This window comes from Ranitomeya variabilis, chromosome 4, assembly GCF_051348905.1.
Source record: "Ranitomeya variabilis isolate aRanVar5 chromosome 4, aRanVar5.hap1, whole genome shotgun sequence".
Classification (NCBI taxonomy): domain Eukaryota; kingdom Metazoa; phylum Chordata; class Amphibia; order Anura; family Dendrobatidae; genus Ranitomeya; species Ranitomeya variabilis.
This window is the reverse complement of record NC_135235.1, coordinates 207492198-207519979: the sequence shown is the minus strand read 5'-3', so window position 1 is coordinate 207519979 and position 27782 is coordinate 207492198. Positions and strand designations below refer to the sequence as shown.

Genomic DNA, 27782 nt, shown 5'->3' with positions numbered 1-27782 from the left:
TACAGCTATATACTATATACAGGAGATGACACACAGGTATATACTATTTACAGGGGAGATGACACAGGTATATACTATATACAGGAGGAGATGACACACAGATATATACTATATACAGGAGAGATGACACACAGGTATATACTATATAGAGGAGGAGATGACATACAGGTACATACTACATACAGGAGGAGATGACATACAGGTATATACTATATACAGGAGGAGATGACACACAGGTATATACTATATACAGGAGCAGATTACCTACAGGTATATAGTATATACAGGAGGAGATGACACAGGTATATGCTATGTATAGGAGGAGATGACATACAGGTATATACTATATACAGGAGATGACACACAGATATATACTATATATAGGTGAGATGACACACAGGTATATACTATATACAGGAGATTACATACAGGTATATCTAATATATAAAGCTGAATGTGTGTATGTATGTATGTGTGTATGTCCGGGATTGGCATCTGTACCGTCGCAGCTACAGCCACAAAATTTTGCACAGTCACACGTCTGGACCCCGAGAGCGTCATAGGCTATGTTGTGAGGTGAAATTTTAACCCCGCGCGTTCCAATTCACCAAACAATTTTGCTCCTATCTACATAATGGGGAAAAAGTGAAGGGAAAAGTGTTGGAGGAAAATTGACAGCTGCCAGATGTGAACAATGAGGACTTAAAGAATGAGAGCGATGGCGACAAAGAGTATATACCGTACAGTTGCTAAGGTGGGGCCCCGACATGGGATACTCACCACACACGGGGATATGAACACAAACACAAAATGCGCCACACACTACCACGTGCTTGAACACATATACCACCCTCAGCACACATTTCACCACACACACACACCAACCTCGCCACATAAAAGTCGAAACACAAAAGTCACCACTCAAAACTCGCTACATGCAAAACTCGCCATATGCAAAACTAGGCTCACGCAAAACTCGCCACACGTGCAAAACTCACCTCATGGAAAACTCACCTCATGCAAAACTTGCACACACAGAAAAATTGCCACATGTACAAAAGTTGCACCACATGCAAAAGTTGCCTCACACAAAACTTGCACATACTCAAAATGCACCACACATAAAACTCGCCACGCGCAAAACTCGCCATGCACAAATCTTGCTGCACACAACTTGCTACACTAACCTGTCACATGCAACTCAACACACAAAATGTTGCTACACGCATGTCGCCACACAAAACTCATCTCACAAAAGTCGCTACATGCATGTCGCCACACGCAACTCAACACACACAACTTGACACATAAAACTCGCCCTAAAACACACACAAGTCTGGTATTGTCCTTCAAAAATAAAAATCTGATTAATAAGCAAACTACAAGAGCAACAAATGTACCATATAGGAAATACGGCAGCTGTCAGTCACATGACCTGTCTATTATGTGTATGTGTGAGCTAATATATACTGCCAGGGGGGAGGGCTTCCTGTTGGCTGGGGATTTATCAGGCTGCCAATAGCAACCAATCACAGCTCAGCTTCTATTTTGCTACAGTTAATTAACCTGAGCTCTGATTGGTTAATATAGGCAACAAAGACATTCTCAGTATAACAAAGCTAATATATGTTGTGAAATGCTTCTATTTGCTTAGTTTTTGCCTTTTAATAATTACATTTCTATCTATTTGTTTTGTGGTTTTTGTGTGCAGAATAAATTTTTGTTAACACATTCTATTTTGCTAACAGCAGTCATTAACCCGGGCGAAGCCGGGTAGTACAGCTAGTATATATATATATATATATATATATATATATATATATATATATATATATATATATATATATATATATATATATATATATATATATATATATATATATACATATATATATTTTGCTACAAACCACAAAAAAACCTATCTATATATATATATATATAAATTTTGCTACAAACCACAAAAAAACCTGATTGATAAAAGGTCTAGATTTATTAAGTAACATGATGGAAAGATAGAAGGGTTAATTCCGCCTCGCCCACGCATCTTGCTAACTGTAACGGAACCAAGCGAGCGGGCAGATCGCACGGGCTCGGTGCCATCTCCGTGGGACACCGCTCAACACATGTTTCAGTGTTTGTCTCGCTGTTTTCAGGGACGAGTATTTCCGTATGAAGCTGCAGTGGAAATCTGTGAGCGACGACCAGGAGAAGAGGAATTCTCTGCTGAGAGGGTACCGAAGTTTGATCGGTCAGTACAGTACGGGGGCAGTTTAATGCCTACATGGCATGACCACAGCCGGGCCGGCCGGTGAGGCTGAGTGGCATCACTGGTGCATTGCAAATTAAACCCTTTTACCGCTTAAGCCTTAATGTTTTGTCTCTATTAATAGGGAAACATCTGAATTTTTTTTTTTATAGTTTTGGCAATTTTTATTCTCTCCTCCATGTCACTATCTCTCTATTAAAAAAACAAAATTGGTAACCTTCCAATCTTCACACTGACCACTGAGGCTTTCTTAGACTGATGCTTCCTTTCCTTTCAGGATGAGTTTACAGCAGTCTCATTATCATCAGTGACTCAGCTGATAGCACAGGACTTGCCTATCACAATAGCCGATGCCACAGCTCACCTCCTCCCCTCCCTTCACAGTGACCTTTGCACACGTTCATTAGAGGCTTCAACACAAGAGAGAGTCTGTTCATTGTGACTAATGTGCATGTATTGTTTCCTGAAACAGGAAGTTTAAATTCCCCCCAAAAAACAGTGGCCGGTGTGAGAATTTTAAGATTTCTCATTTTTAATACAAATTATGATATGAGGGGGGGGGGGGGGGGGGATGTCAGATACATTAGTCCATTTTCTGATGAGACATGTATAAAGCTCCAAACAGGGGCCTTCATCTCTCTATAGCCCACTCATTGTGGGAAAACAATAGCTGTCAGAGATCACAGATTTCACCACTGTCCTCATTCTCACGACGACCTGTCAGAAGATCTTCGGGCCCCGGATTGAATTTCTTTGCTTTCCTGCAGTAATATATAAACCAGGTCCTACGTGAATAACGTACGGCAGCAGAACTAGTAATTGTATCGTCTTGTCATTTCTCAGAAAGGGACGTCAGCCGCACAGACCGGAACAACAAGTTCTACGAGGGCAATGACAACCCGGGGCTCGGCCTCCTCAACGACGCCTTGATGACGTACTGCATGTATAACTTTGATCTGGGTATGTACCGGTGGCCTCCGTCTTGTTCTCTAGATCTGGAGTTTGACTTGGTTATAAAGCTACATGGCTCGCAGAAGATTTCTGCCCACTTAAAGGATCTGTTTACACGTTCAGAGTTAATTTTTTAAATGCTTAAAGCGTTTACTCCCATCTTCCGAAATGGGTATTGCCGGATAGAGCTTGACAAAACAAGCACTTTTTCAATTTACTGCTTATTAAAATTTGCAGCTGTTCTCAAGATATTAAGATTTTTTTTTTTCTTTTGTTTACAACTCGTCGCCTAGGAGAATGACCACCGACTGTCTCCAAGGCAAATGAGCTGTAAACAAAAGTGTTAATATCTAAAAAAGAGCTGAAAATTTTAACTTGCAATAAATTGCAAAAGTGCTTGTTTTATCAAGCTCTATCCGGCAATACCCATTTCTGAAGATGGGAGAAAATAAAATTGCTCCATATACAAAAAAAAATGCATGCACATTCAGCTAAACTGAGTGCGCATGGAGATGAGACTCTAGGTTTCACATTTCTCCCCTACTAAGGAGCATTGGGAGAGAAGTTTTTTGTTTTGTTTTTTTTCTGTCTAATGACAGAATTTGGTGACCTTTAAAGGAATGATTTCAGTTTTTTTTTTTTCGCTGCTCAGGTTACGTTCAGGGAATGAGTGACCTCCTCTCCCCCATACTTTACGTCATGCAGAACGAGGTGGACGCCTTCTGGTGCTTCACTGGATTCATGGAGATGGTGGTAAGTTCTGTTCCTGGTGAGTAATGTAAGGAGAAGCAGGTTTAACCCCTTCAAGACTATGTATGTCCGGGCTCAGGAGCTGTCAGATGCAGTCTGTGTTACACGGCCAGCAGCAGCAACTGGAGCGAAGTCGCAGTCGCTGCTGTTTAACAATTTAACAGCAGCTGTCGGGTGCAGGGGAGGTTGTGCCCATCGACTTCCTTGCAACACAATTGTGGGGTGGCAGCCAGGGACCTGTAGTCGGCACTCGAAACTGCCTTCTTAGTCTATAGGATTCAGAGGAGTGCGATCAGCTTCCCCATAAACTACGAAACGGTGCCCTATGGGGACTAAAAAAAAAAAAAGATTGCAAAAAATTTATAGATTCAAATTTGACCTCTTTCCCCCGCCCCCCGTTGTTTGGAAAAGTTTGATCTACCAAAATATTAACCTATATGAAAACACTGTAAAGGAGAAGAAAAAAATGAAACTCCAGAATGGCCATTTTTTTATTATTATTTGCAGCACTTGCTTTAAAATTGCAATAAAACGCTAACAAAACGTTGTACATGTCCCAAAATATTGACGGTTCGCGAAAAAAAGACAAGTCCTCACACGTTTAATTTTTAGATGGACAGAAAAAAGTCTATTATCTGCTGCCACCTGGAGGCTGACACTAGGAATACATCTAATTCAAAATTAGCTCCTCCCCTGCAGACTATACCTCACCTGCTAGCATCAGGCTTCCTAAGTTTTAATGAGAAGCACCTGCTAGCATCAGGCTTCCTAAGTTTTAATGAGAAGGCCAAAGAAGAATTACAACATGAATGAAAAAGAATCCAATCACATCTCGAGAGAAAAAGAAAGTAATTGGACTTCCGACTCGGCAACCAAGGGTGGGTGCTGTGTCTGCCAATTAGGATGGTGAGTACCAAAAATCTACTTTTCTTGTTTGACTCATTGGGGAACACAGAAACTATAGGATGTCCCAAAGCTGTCCCTGGGGTGGTAATGAAAACCCAAGTATTAAACTGTTGCTACAGAAGTTTTCCAATCTTGTTCAAGCTGTCGCCTGAGCAACTCCTGACTGCATTATGTTCCAGCCAAGACTTGTGTCTGCAGAAGCAAAGGTGTGGACTAGAAAAAAAAATCTGCACCAATGCGCTGCCTTACGTTATTGCAGAACTGATGCCTGGAGAAGAACGGGCCAGGAAACTCTTACAGTCCATGCAAAGTGTTCCCTAACCCTGGATGGAGGAGCACTTGTACCTGCCTTATAATCCTCACTAATGGCTGATCTCATTCACCCTAGAGGCAGACTAACCTTCCGCCAGAGCGTACCGGGACGACCATAAGACACCTGAACAGAGCTCTGAGAGACAGAGAAGCACAGCTCTGTCTATGTCAGATTGTGAGAGTCTCTCAAGAAGATAAAAGGTGATGTACCTAAAGAAAGGAGAGCAATCTCCTTATTAACGTGAAAAGGTGGAGAATCCCGCTAAGGCGAAAGGAAGGAGCTAAATGCCAGACTAAGGAGATAAATCAATAGAAAGCCAAAATAGAGGGTTGTCTCTGATCGGCGAAAGGGGGAAGACCAAATGACGACAGGACCCACTAGAGATCTCTTAGAACCTGTAGAATAATATGGTGGTCACCCATCCTGGACAGGCAGCCCTGACCCATGGCCTAAAAGTTAAAGTCTGCCGGACCAGGAAAGTCAAGGTAAGAACCTGGCTTTTGGGAGTCTGTCCTAGCTCAATATAGGCATCAAAAATGTAAAAAGGGTGATCAAGCCATACGAACACTGCCCATAGACTTTCACATATGAAACAGATGCTAATGAGCAGAAAATTGACCCTTATGTCCCTTTTTCCCCAACCTTAAACAAACTAAGTCCAGGAGGCCCACAGCCTTCTTAGCTGGGGACCCGTCAATCCTGCCGGTAAACTTAAATGGTCAAAAAATTGGGAAGAAGAGGACAGCTGGTGCCTGGATTGAAACCGCAAAATCCTAAGCAGAACCAGTCTTCAAAATATTCAGACCAAGCTGGGAAAGAGAATCCTGCCCTAATCAAGGAAGACCAAGGTTCCTCTAGAATGTGAAGAGCCCAGACATCTGCTCTGACCCATCACCTACCAGGGGAAGCTCTAGTCTAGGCAGTAGGCTACTTGGGGGACCATCAGAGGCGTAAAATCTCAAAACGCCTAGGGGATCCAGGCAACTTGTCAGATGTCGATAGTCTGAATAACCTGTATTAACACCAAAATGAGACTATGGTAATTTGTCCAGGGCTCCCATAGGTGATGAAAGGATGGAACCACTGCCAGCTCTCCAAACCAGGCATCAAGGAATGTAGGTGAAGAGGATTAGGAGGAGGTAGAGACAGAGGCAGCATGAAGGATCGAATCAAGTGCAACTAGCTGCCTCTAAAAGGGAGGCCTCAATAGTCACCAAAGGCAAATAAAAAAAGTACCGCCCTTCTCGGGAAGGATCAATCCTGGTGCATCTGATCTGTGGTATCCGATCAGCAGAAGACTCCTAAATGAGTGTCAGCCACCTGCATCCCATACTGCAAAGGAAAAAACATCTTACTAACCCCTGTCTCACCCCTGTCTCTAGACTTGGAGGAAATGTTCCTACTAAAGGCTGGAATCAAGAGGGAGCCTTCATTCTTCAGCGGAAAAGCCTGAGCAGGGCTACCTTGATTGCTTAAGGGGATGCACAGAAGTCCTGCAGCTTCACCAAACCGAAAGGTCTTCGTCAACAGGTTTGACCCACCTAAGACAAGATCACAGACCTGTTGTTCACCTGAAATACCAAGGAGTCTGAATTAGATGGACTGACTCACCTAGGATGAGGTCGAGGTGCCCACCGTCCGTGTGTGCGAGCTGACCTACCAAGCGGTATCCACTAGACGGTGACTCATCCTGGATAGTGATCCTGGTGCCAACTGGATTGCCTTCGTGGCCAGCCATAGAAAAAGGTCCTGCTTGTGGTGTTGGGCTGCTGAGAAAATTATGTCACTACAATGCCTATGTAATGGACTGTCTCAGCCTGACTGACTCATCTCTGAAGAAGCATGTGTCCTAGAAAGTGGACATGCCATATGGCTCGCTTGTGCAACATGACCTAAAAATGAGAAGACGCTGGTTAAAAGATCAGACTCCATTCTGAGTACAGTCAGGTTCATTTGTGTGGTCATGTCCTGCTGAGGGACGGATACATTGACCACACTGGGAGAGAGCGGATCTGAGAGGCCCAAGGTTGAATACTCTGAGAAAATAAAGCCCAAACCACAGGAAGAAGAAAGGCTCTCCCAAGAAAATGCTAGCATCCTTGATGGCAAGGAAAGGTGCCTCCATAACTCCTTTTCTTCTCCTGAGCCATGCCCTCTTCAGAAGCTACCACCCCGAGAAAAGGAATAGAAGGAGGAGGAAAAAAGGGCTCACGACAGGGTTACAGTTGCGTGTCCTGAAGCTACAGATCCTTTTATCTTCTGCTCCGGCTATGTGGGGTGGCGGCAAGAGCTCGTTGGCTTATGGCCCTCCACTCCAGTGCCTGCACAGACTGTATCATGGTCCTTTGATGCGAGGGGATACGGACTGAGCAATTGCAGCCTGTACTCCTTCACTACGTTGGTGAAACAGATTGCCCTCCGTTACCCTTGGACATCTATCTGAAACACAAAAAAGAGAAATGGGGTTAACGCCCAATCTAAGACCAGCCTGAGAAAGACCTTGCCTCCCGCTGACGCTATCCTTAACTTAGGAAGCCTCAGGCTGGCAGGAGAGGTATAGTTTGCTGGGGAGGAGACAATGAGACGAACGAAAAAAAATGAATTTTTTGTTTTTGATTTATTTTTCTTTCTTTTGCAAATTTACATTTTTTGTTAATTCTAGAAACAAACTTCACAATGTTACTGGCTCAAAGAGTCATGTTGTTGCCAGTTTCATTTTGTTCGTTTTTTGTTTTTTTTTCCTTTCACCATTTCACTTAAAAAAAAATAAAAATAAATAAAAATAAAATAATAATAATGTTTTGCCCCATACTACATTAATTGTTTAAAATGAATGACATTCAAAAGTACAACTCCTTCCTCCCTCCTTAAACAAAAAAACAAGCCCTCATATGGGTATGTTGCTAGGAAAAAAAAAAAGTTTTGGAGAAAAAAAATAAACGCAAAGCTGGAAAAAACAATTGCCAGGTCATGAATAGGTTAAAGTATAGCTGCACAGAGACTTGTCAGAAGTCTATAATCAGTGGGACTGAGCGTTCTGTTTTAGCGGTCTCTGCACCCAGACCAACTCTGATCAAAACTTCTGACAGGTCAAAAGTTTTCTAAAACTTTTTGCGTCCACTTGGAAACTCCAGTGGGCATAAACATAGGACTGTTCTTTGGTCCTTAATTGGAGAAGTCTTCTTCATCTGAAACCAGGTGAGGACTTCAGAGCCCATATTACCAGTCTCTTAATTACCGTGTGCCAGGTCCCATTGATGTCCGTCTAAAGGAATTCTCCTCCATGTATAAGTGCCTAGTATTTGCTGACAGCGGCTGTTACCGCTCGGTGCGGCCCGTCTTCAGAGAGCGCAGCCGCTGATCAATGCATTGATTTGTTTCTCCTGCATCTCAGCACCACAACTTTGAAGAGAGCCAGGAAAGTATGAAGAGACAGCTGTCCCAGCTCAACCTTCTGCTGCGAGTCCTGGACCCGGCGCTCTGTGATTTCCTGGGTTCGTATTCCAGTCTGTTATATGCACCTATAGCCCCGGGAGGGGATTGAAGACCATTCACAGCAGTACGGGGGTCTAGTCGGGGCAGAGTACATTTTCTGGGCTGCAGTGGAGTTTGGTTGTAACCTAAGTCCTAGGGTTCGATCCCTTGTGAACGCTGTTTTTTCATGGTCGTGCTAGACTATTTTCATAACTCCCATAGAAGTCAACTGAGATGCAATTGCACAGCTACCTCTACAGTACATCCAGAGGTAGAACTGTAAGACATCATGACAAACTCAACTTTTTATTATTTGTTTTTAACCTATCTGCATTTCCGTAGTAATAAGGTCCCTCCCTACCCCCCCTCCACACACACACACGCACACACACGCGCACGCACACACACATTTATTGAAGTGGCTGAATGGTTAATCCTTTAAGAGGCGCTGATAATAGAACAACCTGTATGTTTTAATTTTTGTTTTTTAACTTTTTATGCTGTATGTTTACATTATATAACCTGTTAAATTGAGTCTTATTTGTAGGCTTATTGATTTTATATTTTTTTTCAATGTACGCATAACAATTATTTTATACTGGCTGATTACACTTTGTATTTATTATTATTATTATTATTATTATTAATTATTTAATTATTTTTATTTCTCCTACGCCTCATTGGGGGACACAGGACCATGGGTGTTATGCTGCTGCCACTATAGGAGGACACTAAGTAGACAGAAAGATTAACTCCTCCTCTGCAGTATACACCCCTTCACTGGATACAATTTCAACCAGTTCTTGCTTAGTGTCTGTAGGAGGCACTTGGGTCTGTTTTCAGACCCCAACTTTCTTATTTTAGTTTTTAATTTTTATTTTTTCTGTAAATTTTTATTTTTTATTTAACGGAGTGAAGGGGGCGACGGATCCTTTTTTATGGGACCCGCTCTCCCCCGAACCAGCAACAGGCGAGCACGGCGAGTATACCTCCCCGTCCCTCTCCTGCGACGTATGGCGCACGGAAAGCTTGCGCCGGGGCAACGGTTCCTATACGGTCCTGATTTAACCCCCCTCTCCCGCCTGCAATAGAGCATTGTGCTCAGGAAAGGCAGCCGGAGTGGAAGATGTGCCGCAAACCCCTCTGATCATCGAGGATGCCTTACTCTCCATCCCCATCCAGGGTGCATGGATTGAGTTCACATGTGAGAACGGGGAGCACCGCGGCTGTAAGTACATTCCCCCTGCTCCCCCGTGTGCGGCAGTTGTGCGGCAGTTGTGCGGCAGTTATGCGGTCCGGGTCCCTGGGGAGAGGCGCCGCCGGCCGGTGGTCGGCGGTGCTGGGCGGAGGTTCAGAAAGCTCTGTCGCGGCCGCGGCCGCACATCGCCGGCAGGCCCCATAAATTTAGTCCCCGGCTTCTTCAGCCGGAGTAGGCCGCAGTGGATAAATCCCTCCCGCGTCCGTAGCTCCGCCCCCTACACCGGCGCTTCTCGCCTGGGACGAGAAGCGCCCTCCAAATCTCGGGGGCCATATTTCCAATATCTCTGCACGGAGCCCACGCTTCTACAGTGGTCCCTTCAAGCGCTCCACCGCCATATCTCTCCCTGGGGACACAGTCTGGACCGTGGGTAAGCTGCTTCAAGAAGGCTTAACCCCTTCCCAGCGTATACTGCCCGCTCTGTTCCAAAGGCACTATGTCTCAATCCAAGGAGACTAAAAAGGGTAACAAAAAGCACAGTGTTTTTCACTGTATGTGCCACTTGCAATACGGCTCTGCCCCGTGCCCACAGTAGCCCACTGTGTGCGGCTTGCACCTTGCCCTCTGTGCAGCCGCCTCTTGCCGCCGCTGGTACTGTCGCCGATGCCGCAGCTGTCGACCCTATAGAGCCAAGCCCCCCTGAGTGGGCGGCTTCTCTGTCACGATCTGTGGCTTCCCTAGCCAGGGCAATTGACTCCCTCAGGGGCCCCTCTCCAGGTCGGACCGCGGCGGATTCAGATGACGGTATGGATCCGTCCACCAGCAGGGGGCGTACCCGGTCACTTTCTATTCGGGGATCTAGCAAACGCGTTCACGTTTCATCCCCTGACCATGAGCTAGCGGGCCCTTCAGTGCTTGCAAGCTCTGCTTCCCGGTCCCCTTCCCCTACCTCTGATAACTCTGAATATGAGTCCGACATTTCCTATGTTCAGGACTCCCCCTCCTCCCAAGAGTCTCTCGACTCTCTCATCGAGGCGGTCAACCAGACCCTTAAGGTGACTGAGGATTCCGTATCGGTACCCGAACACGTGGTGTCTTTCAAACGGACTAAACGTGTTCAAAAGGTTTTTGTCACTCACCCTCACTTTAAGGAGATTGTACAAAAACATAGGGATCACCCTGATAAACGTTTCATGGGACAAAAGTCCATTGAGGCAAAATACCCTTTTTCTCGGGAATTAATCAAGGACTGGCTGCAGTCTCCCTCTGTGGATCCTGCTGTGTCACACCTCGCGTCCAAGACCATCCTGTCTCTTTCGGACGGTTCCTCCGTTAAGAACCCCTCCGATCGCCAGATTGAATATCTGGCTCGTTCTGCCTTCGAGGCCACAGGAGCGTCTCTCTTCCCATCCTTCGCCACCTCCTGGGTGGCGAAGGCTATGGTCGCCTGGACCGAGACTCTTTCCTCTACCATCCTAGCCAGTGACTTACATCCAGAAGCCGGCATCCTGGTTAACCAGATAGCGCCGGCCGGAGACTTCATAGTCAACGCCTCTATGGACGCAGCCAATTGCGCTGCACAGGCGGCCGCCAATGCAATCTCCATCAGGAGAGCCCTGTGGCTCAGGGATTGGCGAGCAGATTCGGCTTCCAAACGTTCTCTAACAGCCCTGCCTTTCCAGGCTGGTCGGTTATTTGGAGAAAAATTGGACCAAATGATCTCGGATGCTACCGGAGGGAAAAGTAAATTTCTCCCCCCGAAAAAACCTACCCGGTCCCTTCGGTACCAGCAGCAACCTCCATTGCGGCCTTTTCGGCCCCATGCCAACTGGTCTTCTACGTCCTCTACCTCCGCATCAGGACGAGGTTCACGCGGTGGCCGAGGCACCCAGGTCTCTTACAGACCTACTCGCAACTGGAGACCCAGGCCTAAACCTCCTGGGTCTAAGGGATCCACATCCCATGGATCCTCCGCCCAATGACTCCTTGCAACAGCCGGTGGGCACCAACACAGTAGGCGGACGCCTGCTCTTGTTCCGCCAAGCCTGGCTCTCAGTCGTCTCCGACGAGTGGGTCAGAGAACTGGTGTCCACTGGATACAAAATAGAATTTTCCTTTCCCCCCCCTACGCGCTTCTTCCAGTCTTGTCCTCAAAGGTCAAAAGCCACTGCATTTCTCCAGGCAATACGGGCACTGCAAAGGGACGGAGTCATCATTCCGGTCCCCCTAGAACAAAGATTCAAGGGTTTCTATTCGAATCTATTCGTGGTCCCAAAGAAGGACGGATCACTACGTCCGATACTAGACCTAAAGCTACTAAACAGATTCGTAAAAATCCGGCACTTCAGGATGGAGTCCCTCCGTTCTGTAGTCGCGTCTATGGAAACAGGAGAATTCCTGGCATCCATAGACATCAAGGATGCCTACCTGCACATACCAATCTTCCCTCCGCATCAGAAGTTCCTTCGCTTCGCTTTTCGCGGGGAACACTTCCAATTTGTGGCCTTGCCCTTCGGTCTCGCCACCGCTCCCAGAGTCTTCACGAAGGTCATGGCGGCTGCCATGGCCATTCTTCATTCCAGGGGAGTGGTGGTAATTCCGTACCTGGACGACCTACTGATAAAGGGTCCTTCCTACCCAGCGTGCGAAGAGTCCGTCGTTCTCACGGTGGATACTCTTACTCGCCTGGGATGGAAGATAAACTTCGAAAAGTCTTCTCCAATTCCGGCTCAACAGATCTCTTTTCTGGGGATGATACTAGACACTTCCCGCGGTCTGGTCATACTCCCTCAAGACAAGGCTTTGGCCTTGCGGCAGGGAGCTCAGAGTCTTTCCCGTCCAGTCTCCCACTCCATTCGTACCAGCATGCGAGTTCTCGGGCAGATGGTAGCTGCCATGGAAGCGGTCCCATTTGCGCAGTTTCACCTCCGTCCCCTGCAGCATGCGCTACTGTCGGCTTGGGACGGCAACCCGTCCTCCCTCGACCGCCGATTCATCCTGCCCCCACGGGTCAGGAAAACCCTCAGGTGGTGGACGCTGAAGTCCTCCCTAACCCAGGGAAGGTCCTTTCTCCCAGTACGGTGGCTGGTGGTGACCACCGATGCCAGTCTCCTAGGATGGGGAGCGGTCTTCAACCATCACACAGCCCAGGGGCGGTGGTCCATTCAAGAATCTCGCCTTGCCATCAATATCCTCGAGATTCGAGCTATCCGGCTAGCTTTGTTCCAGTTTCACTGCTTCCTGGCAGGTCACCCAGTCAGAATCCAGTCCGACAACGCCACGGCCGTGGCGTACATCAACCGTCAGGGCGGAACCCGCAGCAGGACGGCCATGCTCGAGGTGTCTCACATCCTTCATTGGGCGGAGTCAAACCAGTCGCCCATCTCGGCGATCCACATTCCAGGTGTGGAGAATTGGGCGGCGGACTTTCTCAGCCGCCAGGGCCTCGCCGCCGGAGAGTGGTCCCTTCACTCGGAGGTCTTCCAGCAGATTTGCCATCGCTGGGGGACCCCGGATGTGGATCTCATGGCTTCCAGGATGAACAACAAGGTTCCTCAGTTCTTTGCTCGGTCCCTCGACCCACGGGCCCTCGGTGTAGACGCCCTGGTCTTGCCTTGGCGCCAATTCCGCCTCCCGTACATTTTTCCTCCTCTTCCCCTGCTACCGAGGGTCATCAAAAAGATCAGGGCAGAGGGGGTGCCAGTGATTCTCGTCGCGCCAGACTGGCCGCGTCGGGCATGGTACGCCGAACTGGTTCAGCTGGTAGCCGATGTCCCCTGGCGTCTTCCAGATCGCGTGGATCTTCTTTCACAGGGCCCGATTTACCACCAGAACTCAGGGGCCCTGTCTTTGACGGCTTGGCCGTTGAGTCCTGGATCCTAGGCCAAGCGGGTTTCACTCCCGAGGTGTCCTCCACCATGATCAGAGCCAGGAAACCTGTTTCCATGCGCAGTTACCACCGTACCTGGCGTATTTTTTTCTCATGGTGTGATGCTCAGGGACGATCTCCTCTAGTATTCTCTATTCCTTCCATACTAGAGTTTCTTCAGTCTGGACTAGAGTCAGGACTTGCCCTTAGCTCCCTAAAGGGTCAGGTTTCGGCTTTGTCAGTCTTTTTCCAGAGAAAGATTGCCAATAGGTTGCCGGTGAAAACTTTTTTCCAGGGAGTTTCCCGTGTGGCGCCTCCCTACAAATCGCCCTTGGATCCGTGGGATCTTAATTTGGTTCTCGGAGCTCTTCAGGAGACTCCCTTCGAGCCGCTACAGGACGTTTCCTTGACCTTCCTTTCCTGGAAGGTAGTTTTCCTTGTAGCCATTACGTCCATCAGAAGGGTTTCGGAGTTGGCTGCACTCTCCTGCCGCCCTCCCTTTCTAATTTTTCATCTGGACAAGGCGGTATTGAGGACCTCTCCCACCTTTTTGCCCAAGGTTGTCTCTTCTTTCCACCTCAATGAGGAGATTGTTCTGCCTTCGTTCTGCCCGGCACCATCCCATCGTATCGAAAAGGCTCTCCACGCTCTTGATGTGGTGAGGGCTCTTCGTCGGTACGTCTCGAGGACGGCTCCCTTCCGCACGTCGGACGTCCTGTTCGTACTTCCAGAGGGGCCCAGGAAGGGTTCCCCCGCTTCAAAGGCCACTCTGGCTAAATGGATTCGATCAGCCATTCAAGAGTCCTATCGTGTCAAAGGGGTTCCTATCCCAGAGGGGATCAAGGCCCATTCTACTCGGTCGGTGGGCGCCTCGTGGGCCATTCGGCACCAGGCGTCAGCACAGCAGGTCTGCAAGGCTGCGACGTGGTCCAGTTTGCACACTTTTACCAAGCATTACCACATTCATTCTATCTCTTCCGCAGACGCCGCCCTTGGCAGGCGCATTCTGCAAGCGGCAGTTCCTTAAGCCGTAGGCCAGTGGTACATGGGGTATTAGCATATTGCTCCCCACCCAGGGACTGCTTTTGTACGTCCCATGGTCCTGTGTCCCCCAATGAGGCGTAGGAGAAAAAGAGATTTTTGTATACTCACCGTAAAATCTTTTTCTCCGAGACACTCATTGGGGGACACAGCACCCACCCTGTTAGCCTGTTCTTTTGGCTTGTTGTTTACTTCTTAGTTTTGACATAGTCTGTCTTTGTTCATGCTCCTACTGCTTTACTACCGAACTGGTTGAAATTGTATCCAGTGAAGGGGTGTATACTGCAGAGGAGGAGTTAATCTTTCTGTCTACTTAGTGTCCTCCTATAGTGGCAGCAGCATAACACCCATGGTCCTGTGTCCCCCAATGAGTGTCTCGGAGAAAAAGATTTTACGGTGAGTATACAAAAATCTTTTTTTTAAAATAATTTCCTACATTCTTTAATTCTGTTGGATTACTATTGAATTTCTTTATCCAGTTCAAGAACATTCCTTTTTTTCCCCATTCCTGATCAGGCACATTAGTTTTGTTTTTGTTTCTTTAATTATTTTTTGTGTAATATTTTTTTTTCTGTGGATACTCAATTTTTGCATCTTTTTTTCAGAACACATGGGGCCTAACTTTTGATATTTTCATTTTTATTATTACCTATTTTATTCATTTTTTTAATCACAAATACAAGTCTTTTAAAGGGTATTTAAATATTTTAAATCTCTCTCTCTCTCTCTAATTATGATTTCCCCTTTAACTTTAATATTCGCGCCATTTACAGGAGAAAATGTGCCTCCTGCATGCATAGCAAAGCTGACTGGATCTCCTAGGAACCCACAGCTTATGCTCTCTCCCTACACCCAGTGATCACTCGATCGCTGGGTCCAGAGAAGGAAGAGTTGTCGATGCTTTCTGTACTGTACATAAAGCACTTGTTCAGCAAGGTGGTACCAAACCTTCTCTGCTGGGAGTCTGGCTGTGTCTGACAGACACCTCCCTTCTCCCGCATCTCTATAATCTCATGCAGCCGTTTTACCTTGCAGTGACGTGTTAGAACGTCCGTACAAAGTACAACGTGGACCAGCCTGACATTTAAAGTCTTTGTGTGGTCTGGAGGTAGATAAATGGATCCGGCATCATATTACTCAGTGGGAACAATGCTGCACCATTACAGAGTAGATACACCATAATGGCAGTCATCCATCTATCTTTTGCCGCCATATTCATCACATCACCGTTCCACCAATGATGAAAGTTATGTTTATTTTCAACCTTTTTTTTTTTTTACCTTTTTAGATTCCAAAGAATCTGGAAATCTAAGTTTCTGTTTCCGATGGCTTCTCATCTGGTTCAAGCGGGAATTCTCCTTTCACGATATCCTTCTGTTATGGGAGGTGAGCACCAGTGAGACAAATACAGTACATTCTTAAATGTCTGATAGATGCAGGTCCCACCTCTGTGAGAATAGTGGGGGTCCCATGGCTCCTGGCTGATACATCCTAGTGGGGAATGAATGGAGACGTGGCCACACGTTGGGCTCTTCATTCCCTTCTTAAGAGTAAATGTGCAGTGAATGGAGAAAGCCTCATCTATAAATGCCCACCTCTCCATTTATTCACCAGGCTGGAATGGTGTCGGGGGACCCCAGTTCATGAGATATTTGTGGGTCTTTTGACACCTGTCCTGCCTGGAGAGAAGGCTGCTGCATCCAGGTAAGAATGAATGGAGAGTCGACCATGATTGTGCAAGGATGATCCTGTAACTCCCATGAATGAAGGGAGAGAACCATGCACCCACCTCGCCGTGTCTCCGTTTAGACGCAGTGGTCACGGCATCCCTGCTCCTTACAGAGGCGCAGCTTTATGAGATGCATCTATAAGACGCTATAAGGAACCTCGCTGTCCGAACCGTAAGCAGCAGGAATCAAAGCCTGACTGCACGGTTCCAGCCTGGTACGTCTTTCTGTGAACACCGCAGAATTTCAGAGAAAACGTAGTTTGAAGAGCTGACCACTGACTTTAGAAAGAGACCTAACTTGACCAGTTCGGCCCCTCGGCGCGGCTTCTCCCCGCATCAATCTAGTTGATTGACAGGTCTCTCCTGATGTACACGCATATGGGAAAAACCTGTCAATCAAGAAGAAGCTGGGTCAGAGGATACGTGTTGACGGTCAGGTCTCTCGCTATAGTTCCCGGCTGCAATGGCGCAGGCGGCTCTGATCCATGTTGCCAGTGGTTATTATTATTATTATTATTATTATTTATTGTTATAGCGCCATTTATTCCATGGCGCTTTACATGTGAGGAGGGGTATGCATAATAAAAACACGTACAATATTCTTAAACAATACAAGTCATGACTGGTACAGGAGGAGAGAGGACCCTGCCTGCGAAGGCTCACAATCCACAAGGGATGGGTGAGAATACAGTAGGTGAGGATAGAGCTGGTCATGCAGCAGTTTGGTTGATCGATGGTTACTGCAGGTTGTAGGCTGTGGTTCTGACAGCATAATAATAATCTTTATTTTTATATAGCGCTAACATATTCCGCAGCGCTTTACAGGTTGCACACATTATCATCACTGTCCCCGATGGGGCTTACAATCTAAATTCCCTATCAGTATGTCTTTGGAATGTGGGAGGAAACCCACGCAAACATGGAGAGAACATACAAACTCTTTGCAGATGTTGTCCTTGGTGGGATTTGAACCCAGGACTCCAGTGCTGCAAGGCTGCTGTGCTAACCACTGCGCCACCATGCTGCCCTAGTGACAGATTAATGGCATGTCCCCTTAATTCATGTCTTCTGTATGGAGTCTGGTGCTGCGTCACATAGCTATGGATTTGGTATTGTGGTCCCCTGTTGTGATGCTAACAAGGACCCCACAAGCACACACAATGATACCATCTCGGAAGACCCCTGTCTTGTAAGATGTTATCAGAAAGATGGTTAGTAGCCTATGTGCGTTATATTGGCTAGTGAACATTGTTATGGAATAAAGGACCCTCACTAATTACCGCAGTCTCTTTTAACCCCTGACAGTACAGTATACAGAGCAATGACACGATGTGCGGTCAGTGGTTATAAAACCTGTTGTCGGCGTCCGCAGATTATTGTTCATCTTTTCCGTCACGATGTGGGAATCGCTCTGAACAGCCTTATGCTTCCCACATATCAGATGTTCGGTGAGAAAATCTACAGACAATTAGTGATGCCAAATTTCATCCTAGTTCAGATTCTTTAGAATAATAGTAATATTCATGTACAGGAGACCCTTTTTCCACCGGTTTGTGTTTGCACCCAGGTGCTCTGGACGGGGTTACTACCGAACTTCCACCTTCTCATCGCGTGTGGCATTCTCGACTTGGAACGGGAGGCATTAATGAACTCCGACTATGGCTTCAATGAGATCCTTAAAGTAAGTGACACTGGGCTTAAAGGGGTATTCCGGTAATAAGAAGTTATCAGAGGGGGGGTTGGACCGCTGAGACCCCCCACAGATCACTGGATCAGTTAGAATGGATCATGCGGAGTGCCGCTCCATTCATTCTCTATGAAGCCACCGGAGATGACTGAGTACACTGATCCTTTGGATAGGACTATTTTATATTGAAAACTCCTGTCGGACAGCGGTGGCGACTTGAACATATTTTTTGAGCACGCCGAAGACACTCGGTTGGCACAAGAGCATGCGCAGATAACACTTTATCGGAGCACGTTCGCTCATCACTAGTACCAACCCTCCTAAATACCTTCGTGTGCGTTAATGGTCTCCCTGGTGCTGATCGATGTGAGCTTGTCTTTAGTGTAGACCACTTTGTAGATCTGCTGACATGTGAGTCAGCAGGACATAAGTAAGGTTACCTAATTGTCATGTGAATGGCTAAGAAGCGCCATATGTCAGGTTGAAAGGAGCTTCTCTCTGACTGAGTCTCCTGAAAGCATAATTGACGTATGGAAAAGACTTCAGGCTTTAACTTCCTCTATAGATTAAAGTAGGAAGGTGATCGCAGCATTGTCCAGAGCCCGGGCTCTCCACCTGTGATGCTTCTATATGATGTGGAACATGCTATGTATCCAGGGTGGGCCGACACGGTGGTGGAAGTCCCTGAGAGCATCGGTGTCTAATTCCAGGATACGAATACATAGCGATCATGCGGTGATCGGAATAAAAACTTTTTAAGATATGCAACTTTTTGTAAATTTTCTAAGCAAACTGTCTTTAGTGCCATTTATTAGCTTAAAGGGTCACTGTCACCCCCTCCAGCCGTTATAAACTAAAAGAGCCACCTTGTGCAGCAGTAATGCTGCATCCTAACAAGGTGGCTCTTTTAGTTTTTGATTCCGTTATTCCCTCAATAAAGCGTTTTAAAATTTGCCCTAAATACCTGTCCTTAGACCTGGAGGCGGTCCGAAGCTTCCTCTGTGAATCTCCCAACGGCCATCACTCTTCTCTTCTGGGGATGTGGTCGCCGTTTCCTGAGCGCTGTTTCTTCTTAAATCCGGCGCCTGCGCTGTGCGTGCCTGCCTGGGACAGGCGCAGTCTTCATTGTCCGTCATAGGTCAGATCCAGGGTGCCTGACTGCGCCTGTGCGGGCAGTGCGGCCACCCTGTTGCTGAATCCCCGCCCCGCACTGTGTTATTCATTATCCACAGTGCGGGGCTGGGGTTCCTGGGCATGCGCACTGCACTGTTCAGACGCTCCCCCGGTCCCCCGCTTTCCAGCGTTGCCGTAATATACAGGTTTCCTTGCCAGCGTTTGGAATGAAGCAGCCGCAAATAACAACGCTGGAAGGCGGGGGAGCGTCTGAGCTGGGGGAGCGTCTGAACAGCGCAGTGCGCATGCCCAGGAACCCCAGCCTTGCACCGTGCATAATGAATAACACAGTGCGGGGCGGGGATTCAGCAACAGGGTGGCTGCACTGCCCGCACAGGCGCAGTCAGGCACCCTGCATCTGACCTATGACGGACAATGAAGACTGCGCCTGCCCCAGGCAGGCACGCACAGCGCAGGCGCCGGATTTAAGAAGAGACAGCGCTCAGGGGGCGGCGACCACATCCCCAGAAGAGAAGAGTGACGGTCGTTGGGAGATTCACAGAGGAGGCTTCGGACCGCCTCCAGGTCTGCAGACAGGTATTTAGGGCAAATTTTAAAACGCTTTATTGAGGGAATAACGGAATCAAAAACTAAAAGAGCCACCTTGTTAGACTGCAGCATTACTGCTGCACAAGATGGCTCTTTTAGTTTATAACGGCTGGAGGGGGTGACAGTGGCCCTTTAATTTAGTTGCTAAAATTGCTTAGAAATAAAGCAGACCTTTACTTTCACCCTGCTGATGTCAGCCCGAAAGATAAGGAGAAAGGAATATCATTGATACAAATTGAGTATCTTATACAAACCACTTTAATTCAATGGCTGTATGAGTATAGAGAAAAAAGCTTGCTAATAAATTCTGGTTATTACAGCAGCCTCAGCACATATTTAGGAGGGGTGTAAGAGTGGCAAGTATCATGTGAGCTAGCAGGTTTGGGAGAACGTGACTGGTCTCTAGCTCTTTTATATATTAAATTCCTGTCCTTACAGCAGCCTATACATATTCACAAGGGGTGTAAGTGTGACTTACAGAAGATAAGCGAGTGGCAAGTATCATGTAAGCTAGTGGGCTTATGGAAAAACTTGACTGGTCTCTAGTAGAGGAAAAAAGGGCAGGTACCAGAACCGTATTGTATATTACGAAGTTCTTGTGATTACAGCAGCCTCTGCTCCAGGTGAAACAGTATGTACGAGTGACTGACAGACGTGAGGACGGGTGGCAAGTGTTGTATGAGATACAGAAGCTGGCTTGTAGAAACACAGAGAATGACATCAAGTTTTGAAGAAGGAAAGTTCTAAGGTCCTAGTAATGAAGAGCAGCACGCGGGAGGATTATTTTATTTTTTTTTACCGGAGGTGCTCAGTTGGCTATAATTGCAGGAAAAGAACAAAGAAATGGTTATGTGTGTGTGTATGTATGTGTATATATATATGTGTATATATATATGTGTATATATGTGTGTGTGTGTGTAATATATATATATATATATATATATATATATATATATATATATATATATATATATATATATATATATACGCATATATGCTGAAGAGCCCGGCGTTGCCTGGGCATAGTAAATATCTGTGGTTAGTTATAGCACCTCACTTCTCTTATTTTCCCATCACGCCTCTCATTTTCCCCTTCACATCTCTCATTTTCTCCCTCACACACCTCTCATTCCCCCTTCACTCCACTCATTCCCCCCTAACACTTGTCATTTCGACCTCACATCTGTCATTTTCCGATCACCCCACTATTTTCCCTCACTCCTCTCATTTTGCACTCACACCTTTTCATTTTCACCTCACACCTCTCATTTTCACCTCTCATTTTCCCCTCAGTATATACATGTTTGTCATCTCCCTTATATATAGTATACACCTGTATGTCATCTCCTGTATATAGTATATACCTGTATGTCATCTCCCCTGTATATAGCATATACTTGCATGTCATCTCCCCTGTAAATAGTATATACCTGCTGTATGTCATCTCCTCCTGTATATTGTATATACCTATGTGTCATCTCCTCCTGTATATAGTATATACCTGTGTCATCTCTTCTGTATAAAGTATATACCTGTATGTCATCTCCTCCTATATATAGTATATGCCTGTATGTCATCTCCTGTATATAGTATATACCTGTATGTCATCCCCCCGTATATAGTATATACCTGCTGTATGTCATCTCCTCCTCTATATACCTATGTGTCATCTCTCTTATATAGTATATACCTGTATGTCATCTCCTCCTGTATATAGTATATACGTGTCATCTCCTCCTGTATATAGTATACACCTGTATGTCATCTCCTGTATATAATATATGCCTGTATGTCATCTCCTCCTGTATATAGTATATACCTGTGTTTCATCTCCCCTGTATAATAGTATATACCTGTGTGTCATCTCCCCTGTATATAGTATATACCTGTGTCATCTGCTCCTGTATATAGTATATACTTGTATGTCATCTGCTCCTGTATATAGTATATACCTGTATGTCATCTCCTACTGTATATAGTATATGCCTGTGTGTCATCTCCTCCTATATATAGTATATACCTGTATGGCATCCTCCTCCTGTATATAGTATATACCTGTGTGTCATCTCCTCCTGTATATAGTATATGCCTGTGTGTCATCTCCTTCTGTATATAGTATATGCCTGTGTGTCATCTCCTTCTGTATATAGTATATGCCTGTGTGTCATCTCCTCCTATATATAGTATATACCTGTATGGCATCCTCCTCCTGTATATAGTATATACGTGTGTCATCTCCTCCTGTATATAGTATATGCCTGTGTGTCATCTCCTCCTGTTTATAGTATATACCTGTGTTTCATCTCCTCCTGTATATATCTGTATGTCATCTCCTCCTGTATTAGACCTTGTTCACACGTTATTTGGTCAGTATTTTTACCTCAGTATTTGAAAACTAAATTGGCAGCCTGATAAATCCCCAGCCAACAGTAAGCCCACCCCCTGGCAGTATATATTAGCTCACACATACACATAATAGACAGGTCATGTGACTGACAGCTGCCGTATTTCCTATATGGTGCATTTGTTGCTCTTGTAGTTTGTCTGCTTATTAATCAGATTTTTATTTTTGAAGGATAATACCAGACTTGTGTGTGTTTTAGGGCGAGTTTCATGTGCCAAGTTGTGTGTGTTGAGTTGCGTGTGGCGACATGCATGTAGCGACTTTTGTGAGATGAGTTTTGTGTGGCGACATGCGTGTAGCAACTTTTTGTGTGTCGAGTTGCATGTGACAGGTTAGTGTAGCAAGTTGTGTGCAGCGAGTTTTGCGCGTGGCGAGTTTTATGTGTGGTGCGTTTTGAGTATGTGCAACTTTTGTGTGAGGCAACTTTTGTATGGGTTGCAACTTTTGTGCATGTGGCAATTTTTCCGCGTGTGCAAGTTTTGCGTGTGGTGAGTTTTCCATGAGGTGAGTTTTGCACGTGTGGCGAGTTTTCCATGAGGCGAGTTTTGCGTGAGCCTAGTTTTGCATGTGGCGAATTTTGCGCATGGCGAGTTTTGAGCTGTGACTTATGTGTTTTGACTTTTATGTGGCGAGGTTGGTGTATATGTGGTGAAATGTGTGCTGAGGGTGGTATGTGTTCAAGCATGTGGTAGTGTGTGGCGCATTTTGTATGTGTGTTCCTATCCCCGTGTGTGGTGAGTATCCCATGGCAGGGCCCCACCTTAGTAACTGTATGGTATATACTCTTTGGCGCCATCGCTCTCATTCTTTATGTCCCCCTTGTTCATGCCTACATCAAGTGATGTAGTATATAACACAACTGACGTAGTATATAACAGCTACGTAGTATGTAAACAGCGTACGTAGTATATAGCAGAGCTACGTAGTATATAACACAGCCACGTAGTATATAACATAGCCACGTAGTGTATTGCACAGGCATGTAGTATATTGGTCAGCCACGTAGTATATAACATTGCCACGTAGTATATAACATAGCCACATAGTATATTGTAGAGCCACGTAGTATATTGCACAGGCACGTAGTATATTGCACAGTTGACGTAGTATATAATAGAACCGACACAGCCACATAGTATATTGCACGGCTACGTAGTATATTGCACAGCCACGTAGTATATTGGACAGTGACATTGTATATTGCACAGACACGTTGTATATTGCCCAGCAACATAGTATATAGCACAGAGATTAAGTATATAACCGAGCCCACGCAGTATGTAACAGCCCATGTAGTATATAGCAATGTGGGCACTATATGCGTGGTTAAAATAGACTTAAAATAAAAAAATAAACATATACTCACCTTCCGAAGGCCCCTTGAAGTCTTGGCGCCTGTGTGCGGTGCATGCGGCAGCTTCTGGTTTCAGGGTTGGTATGAGCGCAGGACCTGTGACGACGTCGCGGTCACATGACCGTGACGTCATGGCAGGTCCTTCTCGCATAGCATCCTTGGCACCGGAACCTGCCGCTTGCACTGCCGAGGACCGCGCGCAACGTCGGAAGGTGAGAATAACCTTTTTTTTTTTTAATTATTATTATTATTTAAATCCCGCGCCAATGTCACTGATTGCTTGCGCCCAGCCGGCGGGACCAATCAGCGAAGCAGGATTTAAATCCCGCGGCAATGTCGCTGATTGGTCGCGCCGGCTGGGTTAGAGCAATCAGCGAAGCGGGATTTAAATCCCACACCAATGTCGCTGATTGGTCGTGCCGGCTGGGCGCTACCAATCAGCAAAGCGGGATTTAAATCCCGCGCCAATGTGGGCTGGGCGCTACCAATCAGCGAAGCAGGATTTAAATTCCGCGGCAATGTCGCTGATTGGTCGCGCGGTGCATTGCGGTCTCGCAAAATGATGACTTGGTGGTCTCGCGAGACCGCCACGTCATCATCTCGCGAGACCGCAATGCATGGACCCGAGCGTCGCAAGGAGCGGGAAAGGCCTGGGCTGGATCCGGGGGCCAACAGAAGGTGAGTATATAATGATTTTTTATTATATTATATTTATTTTGCATAGGCAGCATCAATAGTAAAAAGTTGGTCACACAGGGTTAATAGCGTTAACGGAGTGCGTTACACCGCGGCATAACGCAGCCATTAACCCTGTGTGAGCGCTGACTGGAGGGGAGTATGGAGTGGGCACTGACTGTGGGGAGTAAGGAGCGGCCATTTTTCTGCCGGACTGTGCCCGTCGCTGATTGGTCACGGCAAAACAGCCACGACCAATCAGCGACTTGGATTTCCATGACAGACAGAGGCCGCGACCAATGAATATCCGTGACAGAGACAGAAGGACAGAAAGACTGAAGTGACCCTTAGACAATTATATGATATATATATATATATATATATGAGTCCGTAGGGAGGGTGGGGTTGTAAAGGCGACATTGGGACGTCCTCTTCGTACAAGTCTAGAGCATTGAAGACTGTAGAACTAACGGTTTGTTAACTTCTTGCCTATATTAAAATAATTGAGCGTCATAACGATCTCTCCATTATTTACCATTTTCTGGTATCAGGAGTATAATTTATCCCTCTTTATATATTTATTGCTTCCGTCCACTTTGCTTTACTGATTTTTGTTATTTTTTTTTTTTACTCTGTTGTCTTTGCTCCTGTTCAGCACATTAATGAGCTGACTATGAAGATGAGTGTGGAGGACATTCTGTGTCGGGCCGAAGCCCTGAATCAGCAGCTGGCACAATGTCCGGTGAGTACAGGGGTTATTGCTGCTCCCAGTGCTTTGTTGACCTCTCCATCGCCTCCCATTCACCAGCCGGCCTTTTATTAGACGAGTTCTGGCTCTGTAGTATAAAAGGATCACAGGTATTGTTTCCCTTAATAATCGAAGGGGGCTGTTCTTGTTTTTTTTTTGTTTTTGTTTTTTTTCTATGGGGGCAGAGGAGAAAGCAACTTCTAGATGGCTCTGCTGACGGCTTATCTGGGAGACGAGGAGGGTCGAGTGTTAAAATCCAAATTCCCTATTGTTATCTCTCTAACCTTTTCTGTCGCGGAGGAGTCTGAAGACCCCCATAATTATGAGAGGAGGGAGTAGAAACTGAGGGGTCCTAACAGACCCAGATCGCCTTCACTGTGCAGCCAGGAGGGTGAATGTGCCCTGTAACTGGGGCTAATATACCAGCCCCAGTTAAGAGAAATGTATATATAAAATATGGCATTATGCAAAGCAAAAAATAAAAACATCAGCTAGGGTTCAATTATCATGAACAGAAAAGAGGCAAAAATTATTTAAATATCTGAACAAGAAAAAAGTGTGCTCTCTTAAAAATACTTAAGCTCAGATATTGTTGCCTCTATCTGTGCCTAGAAAATGTGTAGGTAGAGACATGGAGTAAGTACTGTATATACATCATTTACAGGGGGCGACGTGGTGGGGCACTGTCTGTGCTGACATATGGTAATTTACAGGTAGAGACATGGAGGCGGCACTGTCTGAGCCTATATAATTTTCAAGTAGAAACATGGAGGTAGCACTATCTGTGCCTATATATATTTTAGAGGTAGAGCCTCTATAATGTACTGGCGGGAAACCCCACCTGTCTACATAGTGTCTAGCGGGGGCTGCACAACTTTTTTTTTTGGCAGAGGACCATAGTGACACCTTGTCCTGCTCTCGAGGGCTGCAGTAATGTAAAGGTATACCCCGATCTGAGACATTTACAGTAAATAGACCTTCCATTATAGTTACACATGGTGTCAGATGGGTTGGAGTCCGGAGGCGAGAGCCGCACATGGACGTCGCCCACCTCTTCTCACCCACAGTCTGCCTTTTTACGTTTTTGGATTTAACCCGGCTCGTGCCTGCGCCCTTGTTAGGCTGTTCTACAATCCACCAAATCTGGGGACTGAATTCTCCTTGAAGTGAATGCAGCGTTAACACAAGGACATCGTGATGGAAAATGCAGTGTGGAGAAATCTGGCCTAAACATAGATCCCCGGCACGGCCTCTGGGGGTCCGCTCATACCCCCGTGCAGGGTTTCATCACTTGTGGTTTTCCGTCGTAATTTGAGATTCTGATCTTCTCTAGAAATATTTACAGGAGCCATTGGGTTAGTTTTAGACAATGTCATTGCATCACTTATCTTTTTTTTTTTTTTTGGTCATTTGCAGGAATTGCCTCTCAATATTAAAGAGCTGCTCGGCATGGCGGAAGTGAAGAGCCCAGCAGCCAGCACTGACACAGCCAGCCCGCCACAGCCTCTGTCTCCGAGCCAGGTCCACGAGCTAGACCTCACCGACAGCGTGTCCCCCAGCCAGCCAGACAGTAGTATCGAAATACTGCCCACAGAGGACACGACCACCTCCCAGAGCCCGTCTCCGTGACCATCCTCGCCGGCTGCCACCCATCACTGACCTTTAATACATCGGCTCTGTGTGTACCAACGCGCCTCTCGTGGACACCGTCATCTGGTCATGTGCTCACTCATAACCCACATGTACTATTAACCCCCATACCCGAATACTGACAAGCACGTGATCTTACAGTATGTGTCTCCTGGTAACATGGCGCGACCGTCACGGGAATCTCCACCCCGTGCGTCAGTATATGGAGGGTGAGCTGCCTCTGTATTAGAGGGTGATGATATTGGTCATGGGCTAAGCTAGGAGACCTCATGGGTTCACGAGGGTTATCCAGTTTCTAAAAAAAAAAAAACCCTGTCCCCCAAAACAAAACAAAAAAAAAGTTTCTTTACTCAACCTCCCCAGGTCCAATATTGAATCTCAGCCGGTGCTCCTGGTGTCTGTAGCACTAACATCACTTTGACAGTCGTTGAGATCACGGATTGGCCGCAGACAATAACCGACAACGGGAGAAGCAGGGGAAAATCATCCCTGGACCAGGGGATGGTGAGTAAAAGGCTTTGTGTTTAAAAAAAAAAAAAACTGCACTAGAAAATCTGGTTAATGCCAGTCTTATAACACTACCAACTCAATGAGTATGGGCAGATTTAAAGGAGTTGTCCTTTAAGCAACACCCGTGCACAGGATAGTTAATAAATGTATGATTGCTCATGGTCTGGCTGCTGAGACCCCCACTGTTACTGAAAGCAGAGCCAATTTCCCCTGTCTGCATTACTGAGCATGTGCGACCACTGCTCTATTAACGGTCTATAAGAGCAATGGTTGCACATGCTCCATAACACTTAATTGTCAAGAGGGAGTTTGGGACCTTCAGTTTTCCGAATCAGTGGGGGTCTCAGCAGCAAATCTAAATTTATTATCTTGATGTTTATGGTACAACCCCTTTAAGTTTTTTATTAAAGGACTCCTTTTATTAGGCAGCTGTTTTTAAAGGGTGAAAACCATGCATAGTGGGGGCCCCTCCACTGAGATCAGGTCTGGTTAATAGGATAGGAGGGTCCTGAGTTGGGGGATTTTCCCCTAATACA

At 46.2% G+C, this 27782-nt stretch overlaps 1 protein-coding gene across 2 annotated transcripts in view; it reads left to right on the top strand.

The window, feature by feature from the left end:
• Positions 1-27276, top strand: part of TBC1D17 (TBC1 domain family member 17) — a 55398-nt gene extending 28122 nt beyond the window's left edge. For both annotated transcript variants that reach the window (XM_077259767.1, XM_077259768.1), the window contains exons 10-17: positions 2154-2248; positions 3110-3226; positions 3870-3970; positions 8581-8680; positions 16056-16153; positions 18064-18177; positions 24994-25080; positions 26503-27276. In XM_077259767.1, the coding sequence (XP_077115882.1) occupies positions 2154-2248; positions 3110-3226; positions 3870-3970; positions 8581-8680; positions 16056-16153; positions 18064-18177; positions 24994-25080; positions 26503-26715 (925 nt within the window). In that variant the 3' untranslated portion in view covers positions 26716-27276. The remainder of the gene's footprint in view (positions 1-2153; positions 2249-3109; positions 3227-3869; positions 3971-8580; positions 8681-16055; positions 16154-18063; positions 18178-24993; positions 25081-26502) is intronic.
• Positions 27277-27782: the final 506 nt, after the last annotated feature.